The sequence below is a fragment of the Symphodus melops genome, assembly GCF_947650265.1.
Source record: "Symphodus melops genome assembly, chromosome: 9".
NCBI lineage: Eukaryota > Metazoa > Chordata > Actinopteri > Labriformes > Labridae > Symphodus > Symphodus melops.
The window spans coordinates 8,397,820-8,412,232 of NC_136699.1; the positions used below are offsets into that span (position 1 = coordinate 8,397,820).

A 14,413-nucleotide genomic window follows, 5' to 3' on the forward strand; every position below is an offset into this window, starting at 1 on the left:
TCTACAGCCCTGATGATACATGAAACAGTTTATCTCTATCTGGTGTATTTGTGGTGGTTGTCCTCCTGAAACCTATCACCGCTAGGGGCAGTGTGGACAGCTACTCGGCCTCTGAGGTCTACATTAAGGACTGCTTCCGGATCCTACCTTCCTCTTTTCCTCGGCATCGGGTCGCAGCCATGGTATGAAATTGTTACACGGATACTCTTTACAGAATCTAACTCAATCTTGCCGATTAAAGAATCAATAATGTTTATTGCTGAATCAGATGTGTTGATGATGTTGTTAACCTTGCAGTGATGGTATTATTAGACATTTCGTGTATGTTATGAGCTGATTAAACTGTCCTTAAAATATACTCGATGTGTTTGTGCTGCTAGCCGCACTTCCAGTCGGCCTCTGTTTTTTTAAGACTTTTTTTATACATGCAGTCATTTTAATGTCACCTTGATTTTAAACAGCTGCTCCTTCGTTATTCTATATTTTTCTTTAGACAATATTTACTCCCTTTTTTTTCGAAACCACTTCACGGCATAGTCGACATGCTAATGCGCTAGCCTGGTAGCTAACATACACTACTCATGTTGAAATGCTTCCAGTCAAAATAATAAACACTGTCGGAAAAGCTATAAAAAAACATAATGCAATGAGACATTTATAGTTGTAAAGATGCATTTAAACATTCTGTTTTGCGAGTTAGTTGCCCTTTGATGAACGTAGTAGTTTTTTAGTACCACTTTGACTGGGGCTTAAGGTTAATGAACGTCTTTGATGAGATAGTTGTTCATCACAGGATTGACATGATGGTTGCATATGTTTTTTTAAAGTCTGACTTCTTTCTTGTCCAGGTGAACGTCCCGAAGACCCGCAGGACGTACTGCAAGAAGTGCAAGAAGCACCAACCTCACAAAGTTACCCAGTACAAGAAGGGGAAGGACTCCCTCTACGCACAGGGTGAGTGATTCTTTATTTTCCACCAGTTGTATATTGTGTATTCTGGAGAAATAGTAGATTGACTTATTTGTTCTGCAGGTAAGAGGAGATACGACAGAAAGCAGAGCGGGTATGGTGGTCAGACAAAGCCCATTTTCAGGAAGAAGGTATGACCTGCTTTCTGTTGATGGTTGGTCTCTGATGTAAAATAATATGACACGGTTTGTTTGTCCAGACTGACTCAATGATGTTGCATCTTCTCAGGCTAAGACTACAAAGAAGATCGTGTTGAGGCTCGAGTGTGTGGAGCCCAACTGCAGATCCAAGAGAATGCTGGCCATCAAGAGATGCAAGCACTTCGAGTTGGGCGGTGACAAGAAGAGAAAGGTACGTGTTACGGATGTCTTTATCACTCTGTGCATTCCCTCTTGTGTTGATGCTTTTGAAACGTTTCCTAATGTTAAGTCAAAGTCCACTTAATCAGCATTGCACTGTACTAAGGAGTGTTGTGGGATTCCCAGAATCATAATGTCAAAGTCCTGCTTTTAGCATTCATCATTCTAATGATAAAAACACATTTTAATGCTTTGCTGAGAAAGGACCCAGACATCTTAATTCCAGTTAGTTATTGTCAAGCACAATATAAACTAGTAAGTGGGATGTGTGACATTATATTCTTGAATTACACCCAAACAATTATCTAGAAACCAAATGTTAACAACTCAAGGACATTAAGTCACAAAATCAGTTTGAGTGATGTTTAGACATCAAAAAACTTAAAAGTGATGTATGAAATGTCACTGGATATGTCCATGATGTGTGGGGACTTTTTTTCTTCATGAGGATCTGTAATTAATTTAAAGGAACATTTGTGTGGTGATGATGCTTTAGGGGAATTTTAAGCAGACTGCAATATAGTGGTTCACAAAACAGTGAAGAAAATTAAAGTTCATATAAAATGTTTAACGTTCCACTAATAATTTTCCAGCCTTTGTTTTGTTCACAACAATTAGGTTAAATTACAGCCACCAAACCTTTTACAAGGTGGATGAGTCCGTTATTAAGTTGATCCTATTGCTAAACCTTCTATAATTATATTATTTCCACATTCATGTATGAAGACAGTTTATCTATAAACAACCAGCTCAGAAATGTGTCTTGACCTGGACAGGTATTTATTGTTCTTGTAACAGAGCGTGATGGCTTAGTAACACATTGATAGTCGTATAAAAAATACACTTGCTGATTATGTGAGTTTTGTGGCACAACCAGGATCTTTGTATCAACATAACAAAATTCCAACACAGAAGATTTTAGGGTGATTTTAAAATTTGTATTGCATATGGTTGTCTGATCAGTTACATTCAACAGTGCAGGTTTACTTTGCTCATTAAAGTCAAAGTAGATTAAAGCAAACGGATAAAAAGAAAAGAATCTTAAAACACTTATTTAAATGAGAATAAATGATGGCCAGTCATGAATTCCCTCATTTCCAGTAGTATTTTCAGTGAGTTGTTTATCTTTGAGTCAACGTGTTGAACTCTACCTGTGCATTATTTTAACCATGTGTGTCTTCTCTTACAGGGCCAGGTCATCCAGTTCTAAACGGGCTCAGTTTTCTGGAGGAAGTTTCATTATTTCCAATAAATGTATCAAAACACACTTTGGAGTTCAGCCGTTCTTTTGCCACCTTCTTTACAAACTGCAGGTTGTTATGCATATAAGATGATCCTTTTCATCTCGAGGATGGAAGAATGTGTTGACAGCCCAAGCACAAAATGTGAAGTGGCTCATAATCACAAAGAAAAGATGTGCGCAGTAGTAAACACCTGATTCAAGCATTCTATGGTCGATTTTTTTTTTTTAAATGAAGAAATAGTTACAAATGAGCCCAAATGTTGACCTTAAAATACTCATTTGAGAAGTGGCATGTTGTGTTTGAGTGGCTTGTGCGAGCCTGTTAATTGGCTGTTGATGGGAGTGACTGTCAGCAGAACGGTTCCTGAAGGGTTGACTGATACAACCACTTTGCTGTTTGGAGACTGAACGCCCATCTCCTTGTACTGAGGCAGGATCTGTGTGACGTTACACTGAGGGCTGCAGATCTTCCAGCCAGGAGCCATTCTGATGAGAAACCCTCTTGGACCTCCGATCTCCTGCGTGTTCATCACAGCGATAGCCAGTCGGTTCTTGTACAGAGGCCTCTCCCACACTTCAAAGCTATCATCCTGTTGAAAGAGTCAGATTATTTCCAGAGTGATTGTAAAGAGCACTTCAGACGGCTTATACTTGAAGTGTGTGAAAGCCCCTGCTGAAAAAACTATGTAGTTTAGAAACTGGAAGAACTTTGAATAGCTGTGATTCAGGAAGGTGACCTTGCTTTGTGACACCCACCTTGGCCGTGCGGTATCCCTGTTTGCCTTGTGGGTCCTGGCTGATGGCTATGATGTGTGCGTTCTGCAGCAAGCCCTTGGAGCGAGGACAGATGTCCCTCAGATCATTAGACATGAGTAGAGGCGCTGCCATGATGGCCCATAATGCCATCTGAGACTCCTGCTGGTCATGGCTCAAGCCAAAGTTCCCAATCACGAGCTACAGAAAGGGACCAGTGTGGAATATGTAAACAGCAGGGTCATTTATCTGAGTGGCAGGATGAGGCGCCTCATCCAACTTCGCTGTCAAAACCTTTTGAAGTCAGTGAATCTGTCAGTTTCATTGTCATTTCATGTTGATAAGAGGAGTCTCTCCAAAAGCTACTTTTATAAGACTTAAGATAAATATCCTAAGTGATATGAAAAGCTCAATACTTGACACATACTATCCACTTGTTTTAACACAAATCTACAACAAACAGCTTGTTTCTTCAGCACAGAAAAAAAATTAAAGCCTAGCTCTGTGAGAAGTTGACACATTCTGCCTACCTAAAACACTAGTTCTTTAAATATTTGCCGTTTAATTTGTCCAATAAAGAGAGTTATGGTTTTACGAAGGGTCAAATCTAAACTTTATATGCTGAAAGGTTAATTTTGTTACATTTTGGGCAAAGCTTGTAAAGTTGTTTTTACAGTCTCCATGATAAGCGTATTCTGCAAACTACAGAGACTTAGCGTTGTAACAATCTTCTCTGATGCCTCACAAAAGGTAAGAAAAAAAATATTGATTTGCAGTAAGTTAATATTTTAAAATAAACAATATGGCTTGTTATTTGTAGACCATGACTAATATAGAGCAGAGTACCATATCAGGGTCATTCCAGCCCCCAGGTCCGGCCGAGGGAACAATCACGTCTTGATGAGAAGCAGTCCAGTCCAAGATGGACTTGACCGAGTTCCACGAGTCGTACACGTCAGCATAATTACGCCAGTGGTTACACGTCTCACGGATGGCTGTGTAGTTGGGCTGTAAACAAACAGGCTTTTTTGAATGTAGTACAAGTTACAACACATAATGTTAGAGGTACAGTTGATCGTAAAAACAGCTTTAAAAATGATTAACAGGTATCTGTTCAGTAAATGGAATATTTTTTTTATTTTTTTTTGCAGCTCCAACTAAAAAGGGGTAAACATATGCGTCTATCTCACCTGTCTGAAAGGCCACTCATACAAAGGCCACTCACAGGAGTATAGGATTCTTGCTCCAGTTTGGTTCAGTGCTTTTGACATATTCACATAACCTCAAGAAAACAGAATCATAAACTGTAAGATAAAAATGGATATTGAGTCCAAGAAGGAATAATGATTCATGTAACTCATTGTTTGGATTTGTCACCTTCTCCTAGAAGTTTCCAGTCCATGTTGCAGCCGTCAAACTTAAGCAGATCCACATTCCAGTCAGCAAACGTCTGTGCATCTGTCTCGTAGTAACCCAGGCTGCCTGGGTATCCAGCACAGGTGTATTTCCCCACATCTGCATAAATGCCCAGCTTGAGTCCCTTAGAATGAACCTTTAAACAGAAATACATTCATGAAGTTTTTGTTTTTTTTACAAAGTGCTATCTGCAGTTCTATTTCAGGCGGGTTATGACTACAAACCAGTAGGTGGCGATGTTGCATAACTTAAAAAAAGAAGACAATGTTACTTTATATTGGACATAGCTCTACCTTAGTGGTATTGAATATAACTAAGTTTTCTGGTGACAGCATTTTTGAGCTACCTGTTCCAGTGGTCTGCAAATTAAGAGACCTCCTCTCCATTGTGTCTGTGGCAGAGAGGATGAACGACAGATCCCTCCTACCTCAGACAATGTATGCCCACATACTGCTTCTCCCTAATCTTCAGCTGTTGAATTTTAACTGGTGTAAAATCTGACACTAGGGTTTCACATCTGGTCTTTTTCTCCCTTCATTATGTAAATAATACAGGTCTGCTCGGATGGAAGTATAATGAATATGTAATGTGACTGTGTAATCACTTTTCCTTGAGAGTTATTAAACCAGGGATTTCTAAAACTTCTCATTCGACAAAGATTTCAGAACTTAGACGCATTGCACCACTGATTCACAAACACTAGACCGTATGGCATCAAGTCTCTGAGAATGTGTGTTAAAGCTATTATGGTCAAAATAATTGTGTATCCGATTAAAAATGGAGACATAAAGACTGAAAACAAAAATAAAATGGTTATATTAAAGTGTTCAACCTTTTATCTCTAACAAGCCAGTACAAAACCTAAAATGTAAGCATTTCTAACTTTCTCTAAGTCTATCTGAACTCCTCTCTCTTTGACATCTATAGAGGCATTACATCATTATGTTATACATTCACACCCCGGCTCTCCTTTTATACCTGATACTCACATAGTCGGCCAGTTTCTTGATGCCCCCCGGGAATCTTTTGGGGTCTGCCTGCAGGCGGCCCCGAGCATCGCGCTGGTGGGAGGGCCAGCAGTCATCGATGCACACATACTCGTATCCTGCCTCCTTCCAGCCCTCTTTCACCATCACATCTGCCATCTGCATGTACAGAGTCTCACTGCAAGAGGGGCACACAAGACGAGGCAGGCAGAGCCCACAGTACCAAATGCCAGGGTTCAATGTCATGAGCAAGAGCAGAATGGCAGGCACATATCAACACTTTTTTTTTTTTTTTTCTTGTTGATCTTTGTCGATGCTTAAATCATCACAACAATTCAAACAAACAACAGGCTGACCTTTAGTGTTCTAAACTGCTTCGTTTGGCCCGATTCCACCGGGGGGAAAAATGTATTTGCTGCTTTATGATTCATAATTATGAGAAATGATCAGTTTTGCATTTTAATTTATTTTCATTGAGACAACTTAAACATTATGATGATAATGCATTTTTAGGGATCGGTAAACACATTTTCTTACCTCTTTTAAACACAAAGTGTCAGCAAGGGTAGCATTGTAGCACTTCCATTGACTAAATAGAGTCACGCTTATGTTATGTGTCCCATGTTCGGAGACAGGGTTCGAGTTTAAGCTCAGCCCTTTGCGGCATACTATCTCCCACTGTCTCTCTGAAATGCTTAACACATGCTGCATTTTCTCATTCGGTATAAATTAGTACAATGATTATGTTTATATGATGGCATTTAGAAACTGAACAGGAGTTTAGAGGACACTACCATTGGATTAAAAAAAATGTTTTTTACACTTGTTTGTGACATTTCAGAGGCCAAACAACTAACTGAGAAACCTAAAGCAATTGTTCATAACATATTTATGTAATTGTTCTTACTAATTACATTTCCAATTGCATTCATTCCTGTAAAATCATATTTTGTCACTGACTTCTTGTTTCATTCCTTTGGAATGTGAGCAGATGTTTTCTTGTTTTAAAAGTGCTATATGAATATTGATCATACAGTGACCTCTATGTCTCAGAGTTTCTCAAACCCAGAACAAATATAGACACATTAAAGCAGGTCTGTCAGCATGGTCCTGTCTATCAGATAACCTCTGGTTTTTATAATCATCTTTAACTATAAAGTCTCTTTATTTCATTCTCAGAGAGCTTGTCAATTATCAAATTAAAAACTTTATGGTCATCATTTTAAATCATATTATAATAAGTAACCAACTATATAAAAACGACTTATAAATGTGTTATATGCAACTGAACCGTGATATGAGTAAGCTAAGTTAGGATAATAGGAAAGTTCTGTTAATTATTTGTCCAGAAACAAAGGCCCACTGAAAACTATGTAGACTAGAAGCTTATATATTTGCTTTCGGTACTCAGGCTCCATGGAGAGTAGGACGTCACGTGACTCGTTTTTGACAGTAGCCTATTATAAGGGTATATCTTTAATCATTATTATGTTCATTTTGGAACACACCTTTTATGAAAATGTTGTTTTGAAAGGAGGAGGAGTAGACTTTTTCAGACCATATCAACGGTCTTGTAACATTGCGATGAGCCTTCTTTTTGTGTGAATTGTGTTTGTGTTAACCAACATGTGAGAAGATTTAATCATCTCCATCGGACAGCTCTGACGTCTCTTACCTGATGCAGTTATTGGGGTCCTTGTCACAGTCGATGTTGCACATGAACCTCTCCCAGTGCAGCCAGCCCATTGTGGGTTTGAGCGCCAGCCCATTGTCCAGCGCTTCTGCAGCACGAGACATCAATACGAGGAGCGCGAGGAGGAGCACGAGCTCGCACATTTTTCAACCCAGCCCTCGAATAATAAACTCACAGCAAACAACAACAATACACGACTGTGAAGTTATTGCCCATTTCCTCGCGCAGAGCGTCTTCATCCCGCCCCTCTAAACACAGAGACGTCAATCTTGACCAATAAAATGTAAATGCGCCTGTAACCGTCCAATCGCGTCCAAGGTAGGCATCAGCGTTACAAGCAGGAAGCGCTTCTGTTTGAGTTCAATGAAAGGAGGTGCGGGGAAGTCAGCTGACACGACATGACAGGGTTATTGTATCGTGTTCATCAACATGCACACAAAACAATGATGCTCCAACGTAGGCTTTATCAAAGACATATTTTATTATGTAGTCCTTGATAGAAACTAACCTTTCAAAACCCATTGACAATAAGTCGACATTCATATTCTCTTCACTCGGTAGGTTTTGTGGATTTTTCTTTTAATTTACAGCCAATGTTTAACACTATAATACTGTTTTGATCTAAAACAGTTAAGAACTGTAGATATTCACCTTGAAGCAAATTGACAAAGAGGCCCTAAACAGTATAGCCTACTGAGGTTTTAAATGACAGGACACTACAGTATTTTTTAAAAAGTGGGCGTTGTCTGGAGAAGTTGGAGCACGGTCAGTAGTATGGCATGTTAGGCTGTTTGTCTTTCGTTTCTAAAAATATGCCACTGCTTATTTTTCTCAGTTAGTTTTATTTATTAAAATACCCAAAACCATCAACTCCTGAATGGAGAATCATTGGAGGATCATCTGAATAGCAGTTTTCAGAGAAGGACACACACAGACCTTCTTCATTAACATGTATTGAAACTTCAAATTAGATGGTGGGTTTTATTGATATCTTATTTTATTTTTTAATATCTTATTTATATTGCAGAGGATGTTTGATACAAACAGATCCTCTGTAGCACTAGCTATTGATTTTAACATGTAATTTATGAGTGAGGCTTAAATTGAATTAGTATAAAAATGTTACTTCTGGGCAGTTTTATTTTTTTAGGCTAAAATTGATACAGCCTAATGGTCAGAGGACAGACACTCCTTAACCCGGTAATGTGTTCGTACAGTGGGCTATATTGTTGTGTTCTTTATTAGGAATTATAAGTTTTTTTATTAGAAGGTGAACAAGAGTCTTAAATCCTAAGTAACGTCGAGATTCTCATGAAAAACTGACAAAAAGACTCCAACAATAGAAAATTGCTCAATTTAGCTCAATGCTCCCTGAGGAGCTTGGCCAGTCAAAAATGACAGACACACACACATACTAACACACACAAACACACACACTTGCCAATAATGTAGCTGTATGAACATTTCTACAAAGCTTCAAGCTGTTTATTAGCTGCAGATCTAAGACACTAATTTGTCTGCTGCAGACAATAAATCACAGATAGGTTTTCTAATTCAGCTGTAAGCGGACACCCTGCTACAGAAACAAATTAATCGTAGATGTTTTTCCTCAGAGATGTTCTCACCTGCAGAGAGAGTGATGGGTTTTGCATTTATTGTAATGTTCTGCCATTTTGTATAAATTTAGGGAGGATGATAGAAATAGTTATTTTGAGGCCAAATCAGTTTTTAAAGAGTTTGAACAGAAGCACAAAAGATTAAAGACTTTACAGTGGTGACTTTATTTGAAATAGTTCCTTTCTTGTATTGAGAAGACTCAAATTAAACCAGGCAGTATTCTTGAATTGGCACAACCCCAGATTATAACAATAATCCTCATCCCAATTGCTGTCTGTATGTAAAAAGGGAGCATTAATGAACACAAAACCTGACCTTTTAGTAAAATGTCAAGGGTGCCCATCTCAACCCTAAACATTATCAGAGACTTCACCAAGGGACAGGCCTGATACAAACAATTTGTCACTTGCTATAGTTCATATCAGTGCCAGTGTGAAAAGGCGCCAAGGCTTTAAATGTCAGATTTCAATTTGACTCACCCCCCCTGCTGATGGATGGACCAATCCGACCCCCTTGAATACACAGTTTTCTCTTTGTAAAAATGGGATCTGAACCGTCGTTGTGATAGACACACTTGTTGTTGCTGCATAAAAGCGCACAGTGTGCCTGTATGTGTACAGTGGTTAATTGAGATTGTTGACAGATGGGCAATCCATGCTTTCTGTCTTGGTTATGGCTCTCCAGAGTTTTGACACCAATCCATCATGTCCCTTTCTTCACACAGTGTCACATAATTGAAGAGGCTGTCATGGCTGAATTATGTCGGCAAATTTGTTATGAAGTGTGCTGGACAAAATGAAAGCAGTGTTGTTGTGTGCCTCCTTGCCGAGAGTCTTATTAGTGTATTGATCTATGAGGACAGGTGGCTGCACGAGCAAATGTCATCAAAAAGTTGTCCTTCCATAAATATATCTTACATACAATCATTTTTGCTTTAAGGCTGAGCCTTTTTATATCAGCCTTAAAGGTGTTTGACTCACCTTTGCAACATGCATACATGGTTCAATTATTTCTTGCCGTGTTATTGATATGTAAGTCTTTTGTCATGCTTCAAACCAGAGATGTTACAGTCATGTTGATATGCATCTCAAACACCAGCAGGCTCTCATTTCGACTTATGATTCAGTATTTAGTTCAACTTTGAATTTCAAATCTCTGTAATTACATTGTGACTGGTAGGAATGAACCATTAAGCTGTGTGATGATTCAAAACTTATCTTTAATTAAATTCTCAATGGTTCATTCTTACTAGTCAAAAATGTAATTAGAAAGTCATACTGTAAATGTATTTTGCATAGCTTTAATGTGAATACCTTCAATCTTATACGGTACATTAGAGCCAATTGTTATGGATGCAATATTATGAAAGTGTGACTGTTTATTCCCCATTTTATTTTCATAGATGCTCACAGCTGGATAGCATTTAGTACAAAAGAAAGATTTCCTGGTTCTTTGTGAATTAGACGATGTCTCACAAAATGTGTTTTAAAGTGAAATATATCAGTATACAGCGTGTATTCCAACCGCTTTAGATCCAGTAGAATTTACCATGTATTATTCGTTTAACCAATTCATCTCGGGGTTTACTAACAATCCTCCATCTGAATGATTTAACATTACATTTGGCATATTAACAGGCAGTAAAAACATTTGCTTTCATATAGACATTTTCTGTACTCTAGTTTATACTACTCCCCAGCTCCCCTGAAGATGTTTCAGTACTGTACCAAGGAGGCAAGTGGTTTTTATCAATAAACCTTCACAGTAAATTATTCACCGTGCACATTTTTCACTGCCTTGAAGCTGAAGGGTTTAATCGAAGAAGCACCCTGTTTTGTTTCTTATAAAATGTTTTTTTTTCTTTTTTTTGAGTTGTTTTTCTCAGACAAAGGAAAACATTAGATTTTCTTATTCCTGTTCTCAGATCCAGACACTGCATTAAATACTGGTGACATTTCCCCCTGGAAACGATGTGCCTAATTATGATTTTACTCTCTTGCCAATGTGCAAACGATGTTCAATAATAGCCTCAGATTGATTACATCTTAAAGGATGTTAGGATCAGCTACAGAGTCTCAGAAGAAGATGGAGGGGGAGGACTTCACTGTATTTGTATAAAATCAATTTTAACAGTGTAATGGACACATGAGTCAGGTCGCAGACTTTGAGAATTCAGACTGTGTACAAAGACTGACCTTCTCTCTGGCCGCAGTTACAAAGCCGCTCAGACCTGCCATGACTAATCCTCTCTTTGATGAGACTTGATGATACATGTTCTCTTCAGTAATTAGATAGAACTATGTATTGTGCACCATAGCAGGTAAAGAAAGTGCATTGCAAAATCAATAGCCAGCATACAGTAGAGGGAGTACATGTCTGATAAAATCAGGGATTCGATCAGCTCACTATGCGGAACATTTACTCAAGGATATTTTGAGGGTTGGCTACTTGGCGTCTGGCTCATGTCCTTGTCTATTTTATGTCAAAGCAGATGGATAAGTGTCAATAAGAACATTTCAGATAGTTCAGAGAGTACTTGGGCTACCACACTTAACATACTAGAATAATAAGAACCAGGTAAAAAGTCATGGAGTCCAATAATGCTTTATTTTATTTTACTTTATAATTAACCTGCAGAGTCCAATTAACATGAAAACTCTACATTTCAGTAACTCTACACATGGAAAAAGTTTTAGTGCAGATTTTGTTGTTGCCCATTGATACAGCCTATCAAGTTATCCAAGGTCATGTTCTTCTTTTGTCTTCTCAGGTGATTGTCATTTCCTGTTTTATTTTGTTTCATTGACCCTTGTCTCTGTTTTGCACATCCTGCTTCTCATGTTTTCTCACCTCGTGCTTCCCTGCCCTGATTGTGCTCACCTGTGTCTCATATCCACTGATTGCCTGTATATATAATCACTGTGTGTCCTGTGATGCCTCATGTTGTCAGTTTGTTGTGTAATCCTTTGAGTTGCCTCAGTCCAGCATTTATTGTTGTAAGTTTTCTTTAGCGTTACCTAAGATGACTTCTTTGGCCATTTACCTTTTGCTTGCTCCATTTTGGATTTGTTTGCCTCACTTATTGAATATCTGAGCACTGACCTGGTTCTGAGTTGATTTACCCTCAGATGGAAAATTCTTTAGTTCTTCTTTAGATCTTGTTTCAGATCAGCTGATTTAAATTTGTTAAGTCAACTCTGAGTAGTTTTACTTGGTGTTCAGCGCATGCACCACAACTATAAAAAGCCAGCATTAAGAAAGCCCCGATACTCACATGCACAATGGCAACAAGTGGCAAAAAAGAGCTCATCGTACTTTGACCCTCTCGTAATATACATCCTCATCCTACAATGAATATGAACGTTTAAAGAAGAAAAAAGTTGCACCACTGCAGTGATATGGACTGAATAAAAGAATGAGTAAATGAAACTGTGTTTCTGTCTCTGAAAGAGGGAGAGGAGACAGAGAAACTCTGGGTTCATTGAAGAAAACCTGCTCCCGACCAGGCTAGGTTTACCGATTCTTTTACCGTAGTAACTGACTCAGAGTCAAAGTTACATATCTCTCTGGAACAGTCTTGAGTTACCCCTCTTTCTTGGGTTTGAGTGACCTCTCTTGAAGAAAAGTTATTTACCTGCTTTCCAGATATTCTAACATGACACAGTCACCTACAGTTTAATATGACAAGGCTGAGCAGTGAGCTTCTTATATTGTTGAATTGTGAGGAAATATCAGTCACAGCACACTCAATCAGCCCTATTTATTTTTCATACTGGGATGGAAATGTACTTCATGAAGAGAGATATGAACTGTTCAATGTAACTGTTTAAATGTGACATGTGACCCCTTGTATTGTTTTGTGAGCATTCATGGTATAGAGTAATCACTCATTTTTATCATTGCCTTCTCTGTGAATGCTTCCTGTAAGTGCAGGAGGGCATAAATTAGCATCTATCAGAGTGATAACACATCCACAGAGACAGATAAATACCATGCTTTTCTCCTAAGACAGTGCGTCTTCACTTTGTAACGGACCTGCATAATGCTCTGTGAATGTTCCTCTTGTACAAGATTAAAACCTTCTTTGGACCCTGGGCTGACTCCGATCTCCTTCCTCCAGTTCTAAATTATTACAGAATTATTTTAAAACATACTTGTCTTACTTCCATCAGAATAAGAAAAGTTTTGGATGGCCAAATGGTGGTCTTGTAAATAAAAAAAACAAAACAATAAGTGAGTCTGTCATGTATTTGCTATAAAAACAGATTTAAATAGAGGTGACAAACAACATCCTGTTAAATATGCTGTTTACCTCATTTTGAATAATTCAGCTGTAATGAAACTGACTGAAAAGAATACTAAGGCCTTTCTATGTACTACAAAACAAAGAAAGTTCATAAGTGACAGGATTAACAATTTGAAATAGGATTTTTTGTGTGTGTATGTAAATGCTGCTGCTGGGTGGCTGTCAAATTAAGACACCCACCCAGAACGCGACAAAAACAGCCATTGTTTACATTGTCTACAGCAAAGGTCACAGTGAGTGAGTTGACTGTCACAAGGCAGCAGGAGGACATATTCCATATAAAAATACTCCCTTCACATGTACAAGAAAAAATCATCAAAATGATGTAACCCATTGTCCACAATTAAAATCAACTGCAAGCGAAAGTGTCTTACAGGAGCTTTATCGAAGCACTTTATATAATTTGGTAACTTTTTCTTTTACAGCTACATACTCCTGAGAAAACAACTGAGCGAGTTGTAGCCCTGCATTATTGTCACACACAGCACTTTATAAAGGGTTCTTTTTGTAAAGTGTAAGGATGAATTAACCTTTTATCACCCTAAACCAAACTCCCATGGTGCGTGTGTGTAAAACTGTAGATACAGGCCTGATCTTTTCACATACAGATAAACGTTGATACTATAGGATCTGCCCTGTGTGTACTATACTTTGAGAAGCCAAATCAAGGATGTATCGAGCACTTTGCAACTTCAAAGCTTGAAACGCTTGTTCCTTGAAAGCCTTCAACTTTATCGAAAACAAAAGACGTTTAAGCTTTAATGTCCTCCAATTTGATTCTAATAGACAAGAATCCATTTTTGTCTTCACGGTGGGGCGGCACCTTCACTTTAATTTTTCAGTAGCGGTTGAAAAATTCCGCCTGTGTTTTCTTTGAGACACTGCCTCTGTATTAGCTGAAGAAATTATTCTGAAGGGGTTCAATATGTCTCAGGTTACCGTGGACCTGGAAATTGATTTCTGGAGTTGGGTTGCAGCCTGGAGCTCTTTTTTTCTCTCTTTGCTGCGAGAAGAAAAACAAATTATTACAGACACAAACCATTATTTCTTATCGCAGTAAATGTATTGTTA

The 14,413-nt window shown here is 38.3% G+C and overlaps 2 protein-coding genes across 2 annotated transcripts; one reads left to right on the forward strand and one right to left on the reverse strand.

Annotated features, from left to right (window-relative positions):
* Positions 1-72: 72 nt before the first annotated feature.
* rpl36a (ribosomal protein L36A) lies at positions 73-2,595 on the forward strand. The gene is made up of 5 exons (XM_079351967.1): positions 73-182; positions 849-954; positions 1,033-1,100; positions 1,198-1,320; positions 2,518-2,595. Exons 1-5 carry the CDS (start codon positions 180-182, stop codon positions 2,536-2,538), a joined length of 321 nt encoding a protein of 106 aa, XP_079208093.1. The 5' UTR covers positions 73-179; the 3' UTR covers positions 2,539-2,595.
* A 147-nt stretch (positions 2,596-2,742) lies between these two features.
* gla (galactosidase, alpha) lies at positions 2,743-7,703 on the reverse strand. Its single transcript, XM_079351966.1, has 7 exons — positions 7,402-7,703; positions 5,730-5,904; positions 4,702-4,876; positions 4,515-4,606; positions 4,171-4,332; positions 3,328-3,525; positions 2,743-3,161 (listed from the first exon to the last, which is right to left on the reverse strand). The coding sequence occupies exons 1-7, from the start codon at positions 7,560-7,562 to the stop codon at positions 2,847-2,849; spliced, it is 1,278 nt and encodes a 425-aa protein (XP_079208092.1). The 5' UTR covers positions 7,563-7,703; the 3' UTR covers positions 2,743-2,846.
* Positions 7,704-14,413: the final 6,710 nt, after the last annotated feature.

Coding starts and splice junctions, on each gene's coding strand:
- rpl36a (XM_079351967.1), top strand. Junction 955..1,032: donor GGACTCCCTCTACGCACAGG/GTGAGTGATTCT, acceptor TTTGTTCTGCAG/GTAAGAGGAGATACGACAGA. Junction 1,101..1,197: donor AGCCCATTTTCAGGAAGAAG/GTATGACCTGCT, acceptor GCATCTTCTCAG/GCTAAGACTACAAAGAAGAT.
- gla (XM_079351966.1), bottom strand. CDS start 7,562: ATGTGCGAGCTCGTGCTCCTCCTCGCGCTCCTCGTATTGATGTCTCGT. Junction 4,333..4,514: donor ATGAGTGGCCTTTCAGACAG/GTGAGATAGACG, acceptor GTTTGTTTACAG/CCCAACTACACAGCCATCCG. Junction 3,526..4,170: donor GCTGGAATGACCCTGATATG/GTACTCTGCTCT, acceptor CCCTTTCTGTAG/CTCGTGATTGGGAACTTTGG.